A 17106-nucleotide genomic window follows, 5' to 3' on the forward strand; every position below is an offset into this window, starting at 1 on the left:
CCAGTTTTTTTAATGAAGGGAACTGGGACATTTTGGTAGCACATCGTTAGCACATTGTTACAATAAACAAAGCATCAGAAATGTCTTGGTTTGGGATCCCCTTGAAAACAAAATGATACATCTCAAGGCGTTTATACCAATAGCAACATCCCTAAGAACTTTATTTCTCCACATGACAATTCTTATTTCACTTGCCTCCTCCATAAGAAGACCAGCTATCAAAAAACAAGAATATTGAATTGTTATTTTACAGAAAGTGCCTCGCTCAAATATACCTCAATATTGCAGATATTGGCTGACAGACAAGTTTTGACCCAGCCTTCTCGTTCTCACCACTCCATTCTGTGGCGCCAGCTGTTGGTGAAGTTACACAATGGCTGACTATAAAATGTATTAGAACTTTAATTGCTGTAATGTCACCATTGATGGAACAGATAATAACATATTTATGAACAATACACTTGTTTTTTGCCTGTAATGATGATGTGGTAATGTGGTCATTTCTGGTGTTTTTTAGATTGAAATTGCACTCATACTCACCCACAGACATTATTTATACCTTGGGCAATTTCATGGAGTATCTTATAGAAATGATTAAGCAATGCAAGCTATTAAAACTAATTGTTTATTCTGCAGAGTGAACAATTCTTAGCTTTGGATCCTCACCCAGTGACATTTACAGTCTGGATGTTCCCCTACATGCCCTGGGTCCTGTTATAAACTCGTATTAAGTTCATTAACTTGGCACTGATTATTTGTTTCCAGGACATGGCTATTGTTCCAGTATATTATGGGATTTATAACCACAGGTCATGTAATTGGATTTTTTTTTTTTTATGGGGTGTTTGGAGCGGCTCATGGACATGTCATATTTCTTGAGAAGTGACACAGTTTCGGATAATTGATTTAATCTACTGAAGTTGCTCTCAGCCCTGAAAGAAGAACACGCCAGAAAGGGAAATATCACAACACAAAACTTTTTCTAACAAAGTGATTCAATTTAGCTGTAGGCTCAACTCCAGTTCAAACAGTCAATACGCACATAAAGGCATAGATGCACACAAAGAGGGATGGTGGTTCTCTCCATCACACAGTGGAATCCAGCACTGTGCCTCTGTGGTCATTATTCTCTCCCTGAAGGTACAGGAGTATTAAAGCCCACAGGTTGTTTTTGTTATACACTTCACATACCTGCTGCCACACACTCAGATTACTGGAGGGTTTATTGCTGCAGTACAGATCACATGCTTGGGGGGAGTAGCTGGACAGGTCCATGTGCCTGCATAAATATCTTCCAGTGATTATCTCTATCGCACTTCAAAGATTGTCTGCCACATGTGAGCCTTATGCAGCCACCCTATAAAAGCCTCCAATACTCTATACCGCTGAAGATAAGTCTTGGCACCAGAATTAGAGAGGCTGCCTGAAACCGCTTCACGCTGCTTCCCTCAGATAAATGCCCAGTGTATGGCCAGAATGTCTGTTGCATCGCTGGTATGCTGAAAACACAACACTGCCCATTTTTTTTTTTTTTTTTAAAGGTTTATTTAGATAGGGACAGATACAAAAAAACATAGATAAACTTCAACAGTCATCTGATGTATGTATCATAGTGTTTTTAGCCAAAGCTAATTCTCAACACTTGTCCCTAGTAGTGCTTTTGGTTACAAATAAAAATACAGATTTACATTATTATTAAAAATACAATAAAGATGAAATAAAAATAAATGAAATGAAAATGGAAGGAAATTATACAATGAGAGCACAGTGTAAAAACTAAATATGAGAGCAAGATTGTTCCCAAATTAGCCACAATTTAGTATTTTTTTTTAAAGTGGCTAATGTTGGGATACATTTCAAGTGGTCTGGCAGAAAATTCCATAATTTTGCCCCTTTTACTGAAAATGCAGTTTGGGCAAATGATGTTCTACAGAAAGGGATGCTACAATTGCCTTTTAACGCTGCTCGGGTGATGGTTCTGGTTCTGCTGGTTTTATTATTGTTCTGCAAAGGGGAAGGGGAGCAGCGTTATTTAGGCATTTGAAGACCAATTTAACAAAATGCAGGGAGATAAAATTAGCAAAGCTTAAAATCTTATGTTTACTTAAAATTTGATACCTTATTCTCTTCTTGTCTAGGACTTTCAAAGCTCGGTTATATAGACACTCTATGGTCTTAACTGATGTCTGGTGAGCTTGGGACCATGTGGTCAAGCCATACGATATGTGTGAGAGAATCATAGAATTTAAAAAAAAAAAAACACAGTCAAGAGTTAGGCAGTTTCTTATCATCCTAAAGCAGCCCAAGTTGGCCTTAACGGTTTTATAGATTTTCTTGATATGACTTTTAAAGTTCAACTGATAGTCTATAATTATTCCCAGATACTTCAATTCAGGTACTTGTTCAATAAGCTCCCCATTAATTTGTACATTCAAGAGCTGTGTTAGAGGTAGTTTTTTTAATGGAAAAGCAGACAGAGTTTGTTTTTTTGTGTTTAAAGTTAAACAAGATGAAGCCAGCCAAGATGATATTTTATCTAAGTTGACATTTAGTTTGTCAGCCACAGAAGTACAGGTGTTACCAGATGCATACACCACTGTGTCATCTGCATACATCTGTAGACCTATATCTGGACATACATCTGGCAAATCATTAATGTAAAGGCTGAAGAGTATGGGTCCCAAAACAGTGCCCTGAGAGATCCCTGTTTCAATTTGGAGAAAGGTAGATCTCACATTATTAATTATAATACACTGTTCACGGCCTTTTAAATATGATTGAAACCAGGACAATGACTGTTTGGAAAAATTAAACTTGGCTAATTTTGAAATTAAGGTGTTGTGATTTACTGTATCGGATGCCTTTTTTAGATCTAAAAATACTGCACCAACTACATTTCCCTTATCAAGTGATTGTTTAATATTTTCGATTAATAAACCTATCTTAATAAGCCTCAAATTCTGTTTTGAATCGTTGTTTTGTTTCAGTGCAATGAGATCATTTCACATGTTCCCGTAATATTCTTTCTTTTTTTTTTAGGAGTTAATATTAGATTACATGACAAGTTGCAGTTAAAAGATCAATCCGGACCAGATGACCCACTTACCATTTCAAGATGTAAGAGTGAGAGATTTAACCAAACATCACCATGTTTTAAACACAGATCATGTAATACTTGTCAGGTGTTTTGCTTGTAGTGACAAGACCTTGGGTGACTGCTAATGCAAACTGACTGAAAAACATCTGAATGAATCATATTAACGAGAGCCTTAATCTATATCGTTCAGAACATTCATATCTCTGTCCTTCAGCCCTTGGAACGTGGTCCGGTACTTGCGAGCACATTTGACAATAGCTAGATAAACAATATAATGGAATGAACCTAAAAACATAATCGACTATACCTAATGTTTGAAGTTGTGTGTGTGTGTGTGTGTGTGTGTGTGTGTGTGTGTGTGTGTGTGTGTGTGTGAGAGATCAGAGTGTCTGTGTGTGTTCATTGCCATTAGATTACCTGCTACACAGTCTGATCTGAGATATCCTCAATTCTGCGGCTCTTTGATACAGACAAGGCTATCCCTCATTACTCCCCACTCTACCCACTCTACCAGCCTGGCTCTGAAGATAAGAGGGAACAACACCGGTCTTCTGTTTCTATCAGTGTTTACACACACACACAACTAAGTTGCCGCAGACAGACATTTAACAACTCTTTGTGATAATTTTCCCTTTTTGCAATGCTGTTGACCTGATATCTTTCTCTTTGCTGTGTTTTGTTTTGTCTTTACCAAGGTTTCACAGCTGTGTATCTTTTTTATCAACTCTCATCCAGAACTAATGGTACCTGTAATCTACCTATCGTTATGTATGGGCCATTCTCAATGATTTTTCTTCCCATTTTGAGATTGCAGATAGTTGGAGGTTCGTTTTTATACTGATTGTGAACGGGTGTTCTGATATTGTGATATCTGCTGTGACGATTAAAGTTTATTCAGCCCAACTTGGGTTAAATCTTCTTTACAGACATCAGGGAGTTGGGCTTTGTTGTTTTTTTCATACAAACTGAAGTTTGAGCATGGAACAGCAAAAATAAAGCAATTTTTGCAAATTGCAATTCAAAAAGAAAACTTATATATGAACTTTGGAACTCTTTTGGAGTCTCCAGTGATTTAGTTTTCAAGTTCTGGAACTTAATTATGTCACTAAACAATATTATAAAAGTGCTTACTGGTCAGAATTGCAGGGTTCAAAGCAATATCATCCTATTGAATATTCTGTCTGGAAAAAATGGCAACAAGAGATTTCCACAGAATGTGATTTTCTATTAATATCTTAGCTTTTATACAGCCAGCTCTGGGTCAGATCAAAGACTTTGAAATGGTGCATCCTTAGCTGGCAAACCCATGCAGGGGGATTTGTTGCCAACTTAGCTGAGTGAAGCCAAGTTTAGGACTGCTGTAATGTAAAGCTGGACTCTTCAGATGTGGATGATTGACACCGGGGGAAATTTGTAAAAACCCAGCCAACACTCTTTTGCTGATGGGAGTTTTTAATTGTTAAGAGTTACTAAAAACCATAAATGATCAATTATATTGGGTAGTACCTTCTGTTTTTTCATGTCCATATGATGTGTAATATTTCTGTTTCAGTTGCTATCATTGGGCAAAATCAGCCAGACCAAAGTAGCCAAACTGAAATCCAGCTACAGGCTACTCCATGATACTCTGAAGAGGTATGTATTCCTGTTGAAACACAAGTTCATTTGTCACCCTCATAATTGTGTGTTATATTTTGAAGGTGCATTATTTGCAAGTTCAATTCTTGTGACAGCCAGAATGTGTCCAGTGAAAGTGTCCTTGAAGAAAACTTTAACTCCCCATCAGGTCTAGTTGTGCTGCTCATATATACCGTTGAAAAAGTGTGGAGGTAGCATCTGTGACAAGCCACTGGCTTCTGAAGAGACATTTTGATTGGGGTCACTTCTCACTCAGTTAGTGGAGCCAGGAATCCTAATTTGAGCAAAGAGGTGAAAGCAAGGTTGTAACTGAGGCAGTACTAACCAACACAACTGACTGTAATAGGCTAAGACACATCCATCCATCCATCCATCTTCATCCGCTTATCCGGGGTCGGGTCGCGGGGGTAGCAGCTCCAGCAGGGGACCCCAAACTTCCCTTTCCCGGGCCACATTAACCAGCTCCGACTGGGGGATCCCGAGGTTAGAGATATAATCCCTCCACCTAGTCCTGGGTCTCCCCCGAGGCCTCCTCCCAGCTGGACGTGCCTGGAACACCTCCCTAGGGAGGCGCCCAGGGGGCATCCTTACCAGATGCCCGAACCACCTCAACTGGCTCCTTTCGACGCAAAGGAGCAGCGGCTCTACTCCGAGCTCCTCACGGATAACTGAGCTTCTCGCCCTATCTCTAAGGGAGACGCCAGCTACCCTCCTGAGGAAACCCATTTCGGCCGCTTGTACCCTGGATCTTGTTCTTTCGGTCATGACCAAGCCTTCATGACCATAGGTGAGGGTAGGAACAAAAAACTGACCGGTAGATTGAGAGCTTTGCCTTCTGGCTCAGCTCTCTTTTTACGTCTAACGATAAATTGAATGTAATACCGCACCTGCTGTGCCGATTCTCCGACCAATCTCCCGCTCCATTGTCCCCTCACTCGCGAACAAGACCCCAAGGTACTTGAACTCCTTCACTTGGGGGTAAGGACTCATTCCCTACCTGGAGAAGGCACTCCATCGGTTTCCTGCTGAGAACCATGGCCTCCGATTTAGAGGTGCTGATCCTCATCCCAGCCGCTTCACACTCGGCTGCGAACCGATCCAGTGAGTGCTGAAGGTCACAGGCCGATGATGCCATCAGGACCACATCATCTGCAAAAAGCAGCGATGAGATCCCCAGCCCACCGAACTGCAACCCCTCTCCACCCCGACTACGCCTCGATATCCTGTCCATAAATACTACAAACAGGATTGGTGACAAAGCGCAGCCCTGGCGGAGGCCAACTCTCACCTGAAACGAGTCCGACTTACTGCCGAGAACCCGGACACAGCTCTCGCTTTGGTCGTACAGAGATTGGATGGCCCTGAGAAGGGACCCCCTAAGACACATGTCAATCAAAAACGTAATTCTTTTTAAGCTTTATTAAATCCTTAATGGAACACTGATTCTACACATCGCCACCCAGGCACACACTAGATAAAGTGAAATTATAACTTTTGAGACCCCAGTTTCTTGTGGAAACAACTAATCTCTGTGTAATTTCTTGTAAAAACAAGAAAACAATCTGAATGTGCACATTACATCTAATTGGCTCAGTACTAAAAAGTCTATCATAGAAATCAACAGCTGTATGTTTACATATTGTACCACAGCTTTTTTTGAAAAATTTGATTCAGACAAGAGTTAAGGCTCTTTAGATTATTTGTTTTATATGATTTGCCATTTAACTAGGGTTTCTATGAATTCATGTTATAGCTATTGGTTAGTTTTACTGAAGAGTCATGAGATCCAGTGAATAGTGATGTAATAGAACATGAAAGCTTGCGATAACAAGTAGTTCTTGAAAAGCAGAGGGTACTGTCATGTTTTCATGTGGAAATAATGATGTAATGTTGTCAGTCTACAGTTTTACCCGTGTTTTGGACTGTTAGAAAGCATGTATATGTACCCAGCAGTTAGGAAAAAGTATCTGTCTACTGCATATCACAAACTTAAATCATTGTTTCATCCAATAGTACCCAGGATTCTGAGCTCCACCTTTTGGGAGAGGCAAAGAGGTGTCGTGCTGAGCTGGAGAGGCTGCAGGATGAGCTGGAGAGAACAGAGGAGCAGAGCACCTCTGAGGAGCCTGAGAGTGAGGTCAATGAACTGAGGCAAAAGCTCCACCAGGCATACAATGAACTAAAAGCTACTGAGGAGAGAGAGTACAAGACACAGCACAAACTGAAATGGTGAGCTGTGTATATTTATATATATATATATATATATATATATATATATATATATATATATATATATATACACACGTACACACTTTATTATTGTAATCACTCATGCTGCAAGTTTAATTTTCAGTCAAATATTGTATCAAATGAAAATTATCTATAAAAAAAATCTATTACAAACTTCTCTCAAATGTGGCTGCAGCTTGGGCTTACAAACACACACACACACACACACACACGTGTGTTTCTTTTTGTATCACTGAAACATTATTATCAGAAGAAAAAGTACCAGGTTTGAGTGGATACTTATGTTTGCTCTGGATGTAACGTGTTTACTTGTCTGAGCTCTTCACTCTGGTTAGTTTTTGCGTCAGTCCTGGAGTCTGTTTCTGTTCCTGTCCTCTAATCCTTTCCTTTAGCTCCCATGAGTCTCTTTTCTCATCGCAACCAATTTTCCTCTACAGGTTTCTCTTTTCCTTCCACTAACTCACTCAACACCACTAACACTGTGTCCAAAGAGTCAAACACCCACAGAAATGGAAAATAACTCGCTCGACTATCCCACTTTTCTGTACACAAACTTTTCTTTTCAAGGGCCAAAGGGAGGTTACTGCAACATTGCTGCTAAGCAACATGAACACATGCAGCAGTGGTTCCCAAACATTTAGGCTTCTGACCCTTGAAAACAAAGCAATGTCTACTTGTTGCATATGTCACAGAGCAATTTTCTTTTCCTTCGTCGATGTAATAAAGTAAAAAAGTAAAATCAACCAGTAATCCACAAGACAAAAAGCAACACTTTCCGAAGAACATTTTGCAGGTACAAAGACTGTGAACAGGTCAAAATGTCTTAAAATGTTAGTTAGATGTGTTGTGTGTGTGTAAGATGTTGAATAGGAGTTGCAAATTGAAGCACTTAAAGCAGTCAAATGTCATTTAAATAGATGAAAGCAGTTGAAATGCCATTTGAAATGATGAAAGCAACTGAAATTTCAGGTAAAAATAGGCGCCAACATGCAAATTTCTATGCCCTGTAGGCAGTCAAATTGTCAGACTGAGATGAAAGTAGTTGAACTGTAAACTATGAAAGCAGTTGAAATATCAGTTGAAGATGAAGCACCCGAGATAGTTTCCTGTGTGCAGTGTAAATAGTTAAAGTGTAAATTGGTGTGTAAGCAATGACAGCAGGTAAACTATCCCTTGGGGTATGTAAGCTGTCAGTTAAAGGGTACCTTTTAGTCACTGTCCGTTAATGTGTGTCTGTTGAGACTGAAAGCAGTTGAACTGTCAGTTGAAGGACAAGCAATGCAATCATTTAAATCAGTTTCAGTGTAGCACTGAAAGCAAGCTTTTAAGCAGATCTCTTTTCTTATTTTTCCTGCATTGCATTCAACCCTGGATTGCGTCAGCGATATGAAACCACTCACAGCACGTAAACTCACCACTGTATTGCAAATATATGATCTGTAGGATACAGTGATTTTTAGTGCAGAGCACACACAATGAGGCAGAAATTTGAAGGTCCTGCCGTAATTGAAATATTAAATGGAAACCACTTACAGAGCATTCTCAGAGGATGCTGTAATAGACAGGTTTGGACACTGAGTGTGCATGTTGTTTGTGACAGCATTTTGGTGGTGAGCTCTCTTGTCCTCAGGCTCTCATCATTTATGTTTCTCCTTCATCTTTCTGCCCTTTCTTTCTTCCCCTCCAGCCTCATATTTCCCCCTCTTTCTGTGTTTTATTCAGTTCTTTTTTTACCTCTCCTCTCCCGACCAAATGGCCAGCGGTTTGCATGTGATGAGCAGATGCTCACCATGCATCGCCCTTTATCTTTAGCCAAAGAGATACACAGGAATTCAGCACTTTTTCCAGTCACATATTTTAGCATTCATGCAGCTTTCTCTGTATATCAGTTAATATCCAATATATCAACTTGTCAGGAAGATTAATATCATTTACTTTGTGAAACGTGTAGCTCTACACTATGTGCTATTGTAAGGTTTTTCACAATGACAAAGCTGACTCGAAACTATTTCATACAAACTTTAATCAACTGCACAAAAAGCGTCCACTGCAGGGAGATGAAAAATTCATAGAAATGATGTTTTTATATGCACGTTTATACTGTGTTAGGTACTTTATTTATGATTCTATGTTGTATGTATGAGAAAGCTTGTGTATACTGGTTCTTGTATATATACGGCATACTGTAGCATTTAGATCTTTTTATTCACTCACTAATAGTAGAAAGCTTTCATAGCAACTTATGCAAAGCTTTTGACACCCATTGCATCCTTTCATTTTTGGTGTTTCCTCTTTCAAGCAACAAGAATTTGGTTTTGGTTACCTGGAAACTCCACACCAGTATATTTAAAAAAAAAAAAAAAATACCCATTCCTCTAATCACATTCCTCTTTCTGTTTAACCAGGAACTGAAACAGGTTATTTATTTCTGTTAATAACATGTTTTGTTTGGTTGTTCAACTTTTCCCTTCCTCTCCTTTCCCCCGCTCTCTTCTTCTCACCTCACCTCGACCCTTACTTATGCAGTCTGCGGGAAGAGAAGCAGTATCTGGAGAAAGAGAATGAGATTCAGCCGAAACCTGCTGTAAGTTCATTATTGCACCATCCGGGTGTAGTTTTAGAGATGTGGATTACTACTGCAACAACTGTCTTCAGAGAGGATAAATATGAGTTTTACTTTAAGCCTCCATCCAGACTTAATCCCTCAATATTAAGACTTGCCATTGGCTCTTTTTTGGAGCCATTTGAAACATTTTATATTACAATCTCCCATTCAGATAAAATGATGGCATACAAGTTTAAAAAGCTTTAATCCTTGTTGCAGATGGCGAGAGGTTTTTAACTTTCGGTTAAGGAAAAAGAAATTAAGCTAGTAACGGCTGGTAATCATTCACAACGTCAACTGATGTCACAAAAGAACGCATAACAAAGCAGTAAAATATATTATTTAAAAGTAAAAACAAATATACCCTTACAATATACAGACATCAGAGCCTATAATAGGCTGTCTTTGGACAGTTTCTGATAGCACACTCGCTTCCTCTATGAATCGCTGCTCACACTGTATTATAATATACACAATTCTCTGCATGCTATATATAATTAAATTTATATATTATTTACATACATATATAATTATTTACAGTGAAAAATAACATAATCATATCATACTTGAATCCCAATATCGTCTTGATTTCAACACTGCAGTACTTTGAAGGATGCCATTGGTCATATTAATACTGTATTACGTTCATTATTTAGACTGAAGTCTACTACAATGTAGTGCTGTTTGAGCATTTCCAACACTTAGATGACCAGCACTAAAACTCAGAATGTGTTAAATAAAATCAAGAATGTTAACAGAATTAGGGAAGTCTTAAGAAGCAATTTATTCACAATTCTCTAATCATCATCAATCAATCAAAATTCAGTCGCCTGGTCTGCTTATGGCAAAAGAAAGTAAGATTTTGAGCTTTGTAGAGCTTGTTGAATAAATTCAGCAGCTTTAATTAACTTTCAGATTTTGAATACTTTGGGGGTTCTGTTATGCAACTACCATTTAATTACTGATCGTATTAACACAACATTCCAAATCTACTACAGTTCTGCTTTCAATACCTTTTAGAACAAGTGACACAAGCGGGTTTGCTTCTCTATACTGTAGGGAGCCATGATTGCAGTGCAGCATTTTGACTGCTCAATATGAATTATCGAGTATGGCAGTATTGTGGGCACAGCACCAGGACTCATGAACAATTCTTAAAATGTAAAACATCAGAAGTGTATGGTCAAATAATATTCATACAAGCAATTCCTTCTTCTGTTTATTTGAATAGCAGAAGCTGCTACCTTTACTTAAAAAGTAGCAGACGTAACATAGTGTATGTGTAAAGGGGCCTTTCCATTTGTTATTGAAACAACAAATAAACAATGTGCCTTCTTCTCTATCTGTCACACACAAACACACTTGTCAAATATGATTAATAAGCTGTGTTTCATTATAGAGTCCTCACATACATTTTTAATTAAACTAGCTTCAGCGTGCATTGCATTTATCAAGTTGAAGTGATAACAGCTGGTTTAGTTGCAGTTGTTTGCGTTCATACTCAGACTAGAACTAGTACTAGCACTGAAAAATGTGTTACCATTTAAACAACTAAAAGACTTTTATTTTATTTTTCATCAATTAGAAGACAGTTTATGAGTCTTAAAAAACAAAAAATCCATGTGCAAATCAAAGGCTGTTGGAACTGACAGAGTTTGGATGAGACACTAAGAAATGAGAGGAAAAAAACAGTGGTATTTTGCCTGTATGCTGAGCTCAATGAAATTGTCATCATAGACCTGACATGCTTGATATGTGATCTAATGTTCATGCTGCGGGTGTGTCCTCCAGGAGCTGGAGAGCAGAACAAAGGCCCTGCAGGACAAATATGAAGATCTGAGGAAAGAGGTTTCCCAGAGACAACTGGAAGTCAGGTATATTATCTAGCTGTTGCTCAATGAGCATGGCACACATGCAGTTTGCTCACGTTGCCCTGCAGATTGAAACAGGTGTACATATTTACTCTCTGGAGCTCTTCATGGCATTGCCTTTTTGTGTTTCTTTATATCTTTTCAGGTTCATTTGGTGTTTTAATAAGAAGCGGTGCAGCTAAATCTTTTAAGTACTGTTAATCAAAATTCTTCTGATAATAAGCGTTCTTTTTGTGCATATCTTGCCCTCTCCCTGCACAGAAGTCTGACCGAAGATGTGGAAACCCATGAAACGCAGATATTGAAAGAACAGAAAGAGCTGGAGGACATGACGGAGATCATAGAGCTCAAAGAGGTGTGTGTGTGTGTGTGTGTGTGTGTGTGTGCGTGCGTCAGTGGGCATAGCTTACAGCACACAATCAATTAAATAACAAATCTTGTGCTTTCTTACGTGTGTGTGTGTGTGTGTGTGTGTGTGTGTGTGTGTGTGTGTGTGTGTGTGTGTGTGTGTGTGTGTGTGTGTGTGTGTGTGTGTGTGTGTGTGTGTAACAAGGCTGAGAAAGCCCGGCTCATCAGCATCCCTGACCAGGTTTTAAAGGAGATTGAAAGGAAACGCTCGAAGAGGGAGTAAGTACATGTAACCCTTCAATGTTTGTTATTGGGGAAGAGCAGAAAGTTAACATTTCAAAGACCAGAAAGAAAAATAGCTAGTAAAGGTGCTTCAGTGAGACACAAGAAGAAAAGACAGCAGAAACCTGTCACTTGGCTCAAATCATTCCTTCGTCTTGATCTCCTATACACAAAAGAACTGGATGAGCTCTGAGTTATCATACTGTAGTTCCTAATGGAAAGAGCAATTGTTTTTGCTCAGTGTAAACTTTTGATCAGACCTGATATGTAACAGAAAAAACTAAATATTGGTTTCTAAATGAATTTCCCTGCAAGAAGCATCACTTTCCAGGTTTATACTTGTTATACGGTTTTCTCTCTGTAACATATCTTTCCAGCCACATGCTTTTTTCTGCACAGTAGGCTTTGCAACCCTGTGGAAATTAAATATGAGGAACTGAAAAACTGGGTAACATTTGTAGCAACAGTCAAATTTGTCTTGAGAATTAAAGCTTTCAATCCCTCTAATTTAATTTAATTAAAAAAGAAACATGGCAAACATGTGCATCCGACATCATTAATCTTTGCATTCAAGTGCAGCTGCAGTCAAAAGCCTCTTCATCATCAGAGAACTGCACTGCAGTCTGTTTTATGTTTATTTCAAATTAAATTTGGCTTGCAAGTGATGCAGTGGAACTGTCTGTATGAGCCATGTGAGCTGTGACTTATAATCTGAAATTCACAAAGCTGAGGGGTACTGGAGGGTGTATGTAAAAGATGGATACACACATGCTGTTATTTCATAAGATATGCACTCTTACAGTGCAAGTGAAGAGGAATACACAGACACTCTTGGCCTTATACTTACACTTGTTCTTTGTATGTTTTGGATTTTCTATCAACCCCCCTAAACACATTAGATCTGCAATGAAGAAGATAGAATCATTAAATACAGATATTTCAGAAATGGAGCAGCAAGTGAAGGAGGTGGAGGAGCGTAACCACTCCCTGAGGTCGAAGAAAAAGGAGTTGAATGAGGAGCTGGAGGGCCTCAGGGCCCAAGTAGATGCCAGTCAGAGGGAGTGCAGACAGCTGCTAAAAGAGCAGGAGGTCAACAGGGAGGAGGAGGCTGAATTCATGGGGAACAGGTATAAACTTCTTTTACAGTCACAGTCAAAAATGGACATTATGGAGAGATTGTTTTAGTCGGAGGATAGGCTTTTGCTGTGTGTTTTCAAGCATGCCATTGTGTGTTTTTTCATCACCAGAGGTATCCTGGAAATGAAGTTGCAGAACATCATGTTCGACAGGAAGCACCTGTATGAAAGCCAATGTGTGCAGCTCAGGGAGAAAAATAGGTACAGAGTAATGTCAAACTGAGCTCCATCACACATGTAAATGGGTCCCCTCATATCAACACACCTCAATAATTACACACTGTGTGTGAAGGCTATTGCACTTATACTTGTACACCTAAAATATGCAGTAAATATGTGTTCTTTCATATATATTTGACATTCAGTCAAAGAGCTTGTGGTTTTACTTTTGTCAGCATGTTGCTGTACTTTTCAGTATGCACATGGAATGTTTCTGGGAATAGTTTAAATATTTTAGATATTTAACATACATTTAATTTGTTCAGAGCATTTCTTTAGCTGCATTCTGCTGCTGTATGTTTGACAGGAATTTATATAATGAGCTTCATTTTGAGTTTCCTCATTTTATGTAAGAGTCACAGCTTTGTGAAAATTATAAATATTTAAAAGGTTTCTCCTCAGGCAGATGCAAGCCCTCAAGAGGATGGAGCATGCGTTGACCATGGCCACTGAGCAGCTAGAGCACACGCAATCTATCTACAATGAGTTACGGGCACAGGTGACCTGTAGATTATTACTTTCAATAGTGATAAGTATAGAAGAAACATCTGCTCCAATTTGAGTGGTCATGAGTGGTCTGGTGTTTTTTAGCACCTGAAGGCTTATTATTTTGTATGTATGAACATTTTTTATACAACCAGGACCTCTAATTGCTGCTTTACCAGTAAACCTCACAATGTTCAAACACGCACTCCTCATTATGTTTTTACTGATATTGGCAATTGGTTTGGAAAACTGGCGTAGAAAAAAACACAGGTATGGGAACATTTTGAGTGTAAATGTCACGGTGCCAGTAATCAGCACATTAAATTGTTAATCTGCTTTACACCAGAAGCACTTTTCTATTCTTGAACTTCCTGTAATTTTACTGATGTTTATAGTTTTTAAAACGAAAGAAGAGGAGAGCGAGAGTCATGGGAAATGCATCAGCACATCTCACAAGCACATAACTCTATGAAAGGAAATCACAATGACACATCAGGGAATTCACGCATTAAGGAAATATTGAAAACAAAGCAGTTGTACAATATAATTAATTAATTTCCACAAATCTGCCAATCAATAACGACTCTCACATGAACAATAACTCATAATTGATTTGACTGTGAAGATTTTTTACACGAGGATTCGACAGTCTGCAGGTGTACCACAAAAATGCTTTACATTTGTCTCAAACAGGATGTGATTGATGGCTGTGATATTACACAAAGTTGTGTTCTTAACTTTACACAGGCCTAATATGAACATAAAATAGTGATAGCATTTAGTGCTCCATGCATGTAGCTGAAATAAAACTGTAGCATTATCCTTTTTAAAGCAACACTAGGTAACTTTTCAACAATGACAATGTAATGTAATGGACAATTCTGCTTCCAACCTGTAGGGTACGGTGGCCGACAGGGGCAAACGCCCTGCAACTTAAGAAAACACACGCAAATAGACAAAACACAAGCAAATTAAGAAAACAACTTAATTAATTTGACAACACATGTGCAGCATTCAGCAAACGCGCTGCAAATTCACACAACACAACCAAATACATAAACGCACTGCAAATGCACACAACACAACCAAATACATAAATGCACTGCAAATGCACACAACACAACCAATAAATAAACGCGCTGCAAATAAAAAACGATGCAAAAAGAAAAGCACACAAACCCTGAAAAAAGAAGCGATGCAAAAAGAAAAACAACTTCATTAATTTGACAACACATGCGCAGCATTCAGCAAACACGCTGCAAATACACACAACACAACCAAATACATAAATGCACTGCAAATATGAAACGATGCAAAAAGAAAAGCACACAAACCCAGAAAACAAATGCAACAAAAAAACGCAGCATCCAGATTACACAACGGAAGTTCTCCAGACCTCTAGAGGGAGCAGCTAAGTGGAACAGCTGGATTTTCGACCCCACGGGGAGAGAGCGCTCTGCCTTTTTATTAGAGTCGGGTATGGCTGCAGCCTGGAGAGCTCCATAGACTGTATATTAAATTCATATTATTATTAATAACATAATATATTAATAATATAAAGTCTATGCTCCCGTCTCATGCCCTCCCGGCTGGTGCCGTCCCCGAACTTCGGCTTTTCAAAATAAAAGCTTGCCTCTGGTCCGCTATGTGTTTGTACTTTGGTGTGTTGGATGTTTGTGAACTAAACAGTACGGCAATCATGCTAATGAATACAATCACTTTTTCAGCAGATGTCTTTGTTACAACACGACGGAGTTAGCAAAGCAGTTTTGTGTTTATATGTGCGAGCAGGATTTATTCAGTTTGATAAATCCCATGGTAAATTGGCTGGTTTACTAAACAGGGAGGGACTATAAATAATATGTTTTTTGTATTTCAAGAGCGAATTGCTCCACAATATGAATACAGATTGATCACTTATTTTGTTGGTAACCGTTGTATAATCACAATATTACACTTGAGGAGGCCTATACTACTAATGCGCCTTTCGGACCTCGAAATTAAACCCTCTCATGTAATATGGCTTAAACAAACGTCAACGTTAAATGCTGATGCAGTTTTAAATGTTTTATCATGAATTTGCAGTGTGTTTGCTGAATGCTGCACATGTGTTATCAAATTAATGAAGTTGTTTTCTTAATTTGCTTGTGTTTTGTCTATTTGTGTGTGTTTTCTTAAGTTTCAGGGCGTTTGCCCCTGTCGGCCACCGTAGTAGGGGGACCAAAGCGGGAAAAGTTACCTAGTGTTGCATTAAAAACTCTTAACCTACTGATTAAGCCTTCTTCTTCTCGGGGCTAACCATTTTTAAATATGGAGCAGTGTAGCTCATACCACTCAACAGGAGGCCTGGTAACCCTGCAGAGAGGGGCAATCCCAATGTCTAAAAGCATTCATTTTTTATTATTTTTAGAGAAACTGTTTTAGTGTTACTGGATACAACGGCTATCAGAGATGCCTCAGGGAAACTCTCATATATAGTATTAATCATTTTTCAATCAATGTTTAATGTCAGATTGAATATGCACTGACTGAATTTGATCTGAAGTTGTACTGGTTCCTCATGGTCTTTACTTTCTACAACTAGGAAAACAAATAAGACATTTTTACATCTTTTCAATAAGAATCAGGTCTGACTATATAGCAGATGTAAGATCTGCTTGCACCCTGAAAACTTGAACAGACTTTACATTCCGACTTGAATTTCTAGTTGAATGCTGTTCCCAAACAAGAGGCCAGTATTCAGCAGAGGATGGAGCTTCAGAAAGAGGTGGATGCTCTCAAAGTCGGCTTCGAAAAACAGGTGGGAGCAATGTGCGTGGGTGGACAAATTATCATTAGCAGCTGTAAAATATAATGCAATTCACTGCAGTAGCCCTCTAACAAATATATCTTTGTGGAGCCTATTAAATATATATATATATATATATATATATATATATATATATATATATATATATATATATTTTATTTATTTTTTTATTTTTTTATTGTTAAAGCAAGGTGTTGATTTAACTATATCTTAGTTTTAATATATGTCTCAGAACTTTTTTCATGACCTTTTCTAAGTAAATGCCATTTTTATGTTTAAGTTCTCTATTTTTCATTTTCTAGCGTCTTTATCTACAGAGTAAGAAGGCAAAATGAGATTTCCCATCACATTTTTATCTCATCCTA

At 38.4% G+C, this 17106-nt stretch overlaps 1 protein-coding gene across 1 annotated transcript in view; it reads left to right on the forward strand.

The window, feature by feature from the left end:
• ccdc146 (coiled-coil domain containing 146) overlaps window positions 1–17106 on the forward strand; it is a 54502-nt gene that overhangs the window by 14364 nt on the left and 23032 nt on the right. The window contains exons 3-12 of the mRNA XM_078243073.1: window positions 4650–4732; window positions 6749–6964; window positions 9512–9569; window positions 11382–11464; window positions 11723–11816; window positions 12015–12088; window positions 12991–13218; window positions 13339–13428; window positions 13849–13945; window positions 16640–16732. Coding sequence (XP_078099199.1) covers window positions 4650–4732; window positions 6749–6964; window positions 9512–9569; window positions 11382–11464; window positions 11723–11816; window positions 12015–12088; window positions 12991–13218; window positions 13339–13428; window positions 13849–13945; window positions 16640–16732 — 1116 coding nt within the window. The remainder of the gene's footprint in view (window positions 1–4649; window positions 4733–6748; window positions 6965–9511; window positions 9570–11381; window positions 11465–11722; window positions 11817–12014; window positions 12089–12990; window positions 13219–13338; window positions 13429–13848; window positions 13946–16639; window positions 16733–17106) is intronic.

The sequence above is a fragment of the Sander vitreus genome, chromosome 23 (genome assembly GCF_031162955.1).
Source record: "Sander vitreus isolate 19-12246 chromosome 23, sanVit1, whole genome shotgun sequence".
Lineage (NCBI taxonomy): Eukaryota > Metazoa > Chordata > Actinopteri > Perciformes > Percidae > Sander > Sander vitreus.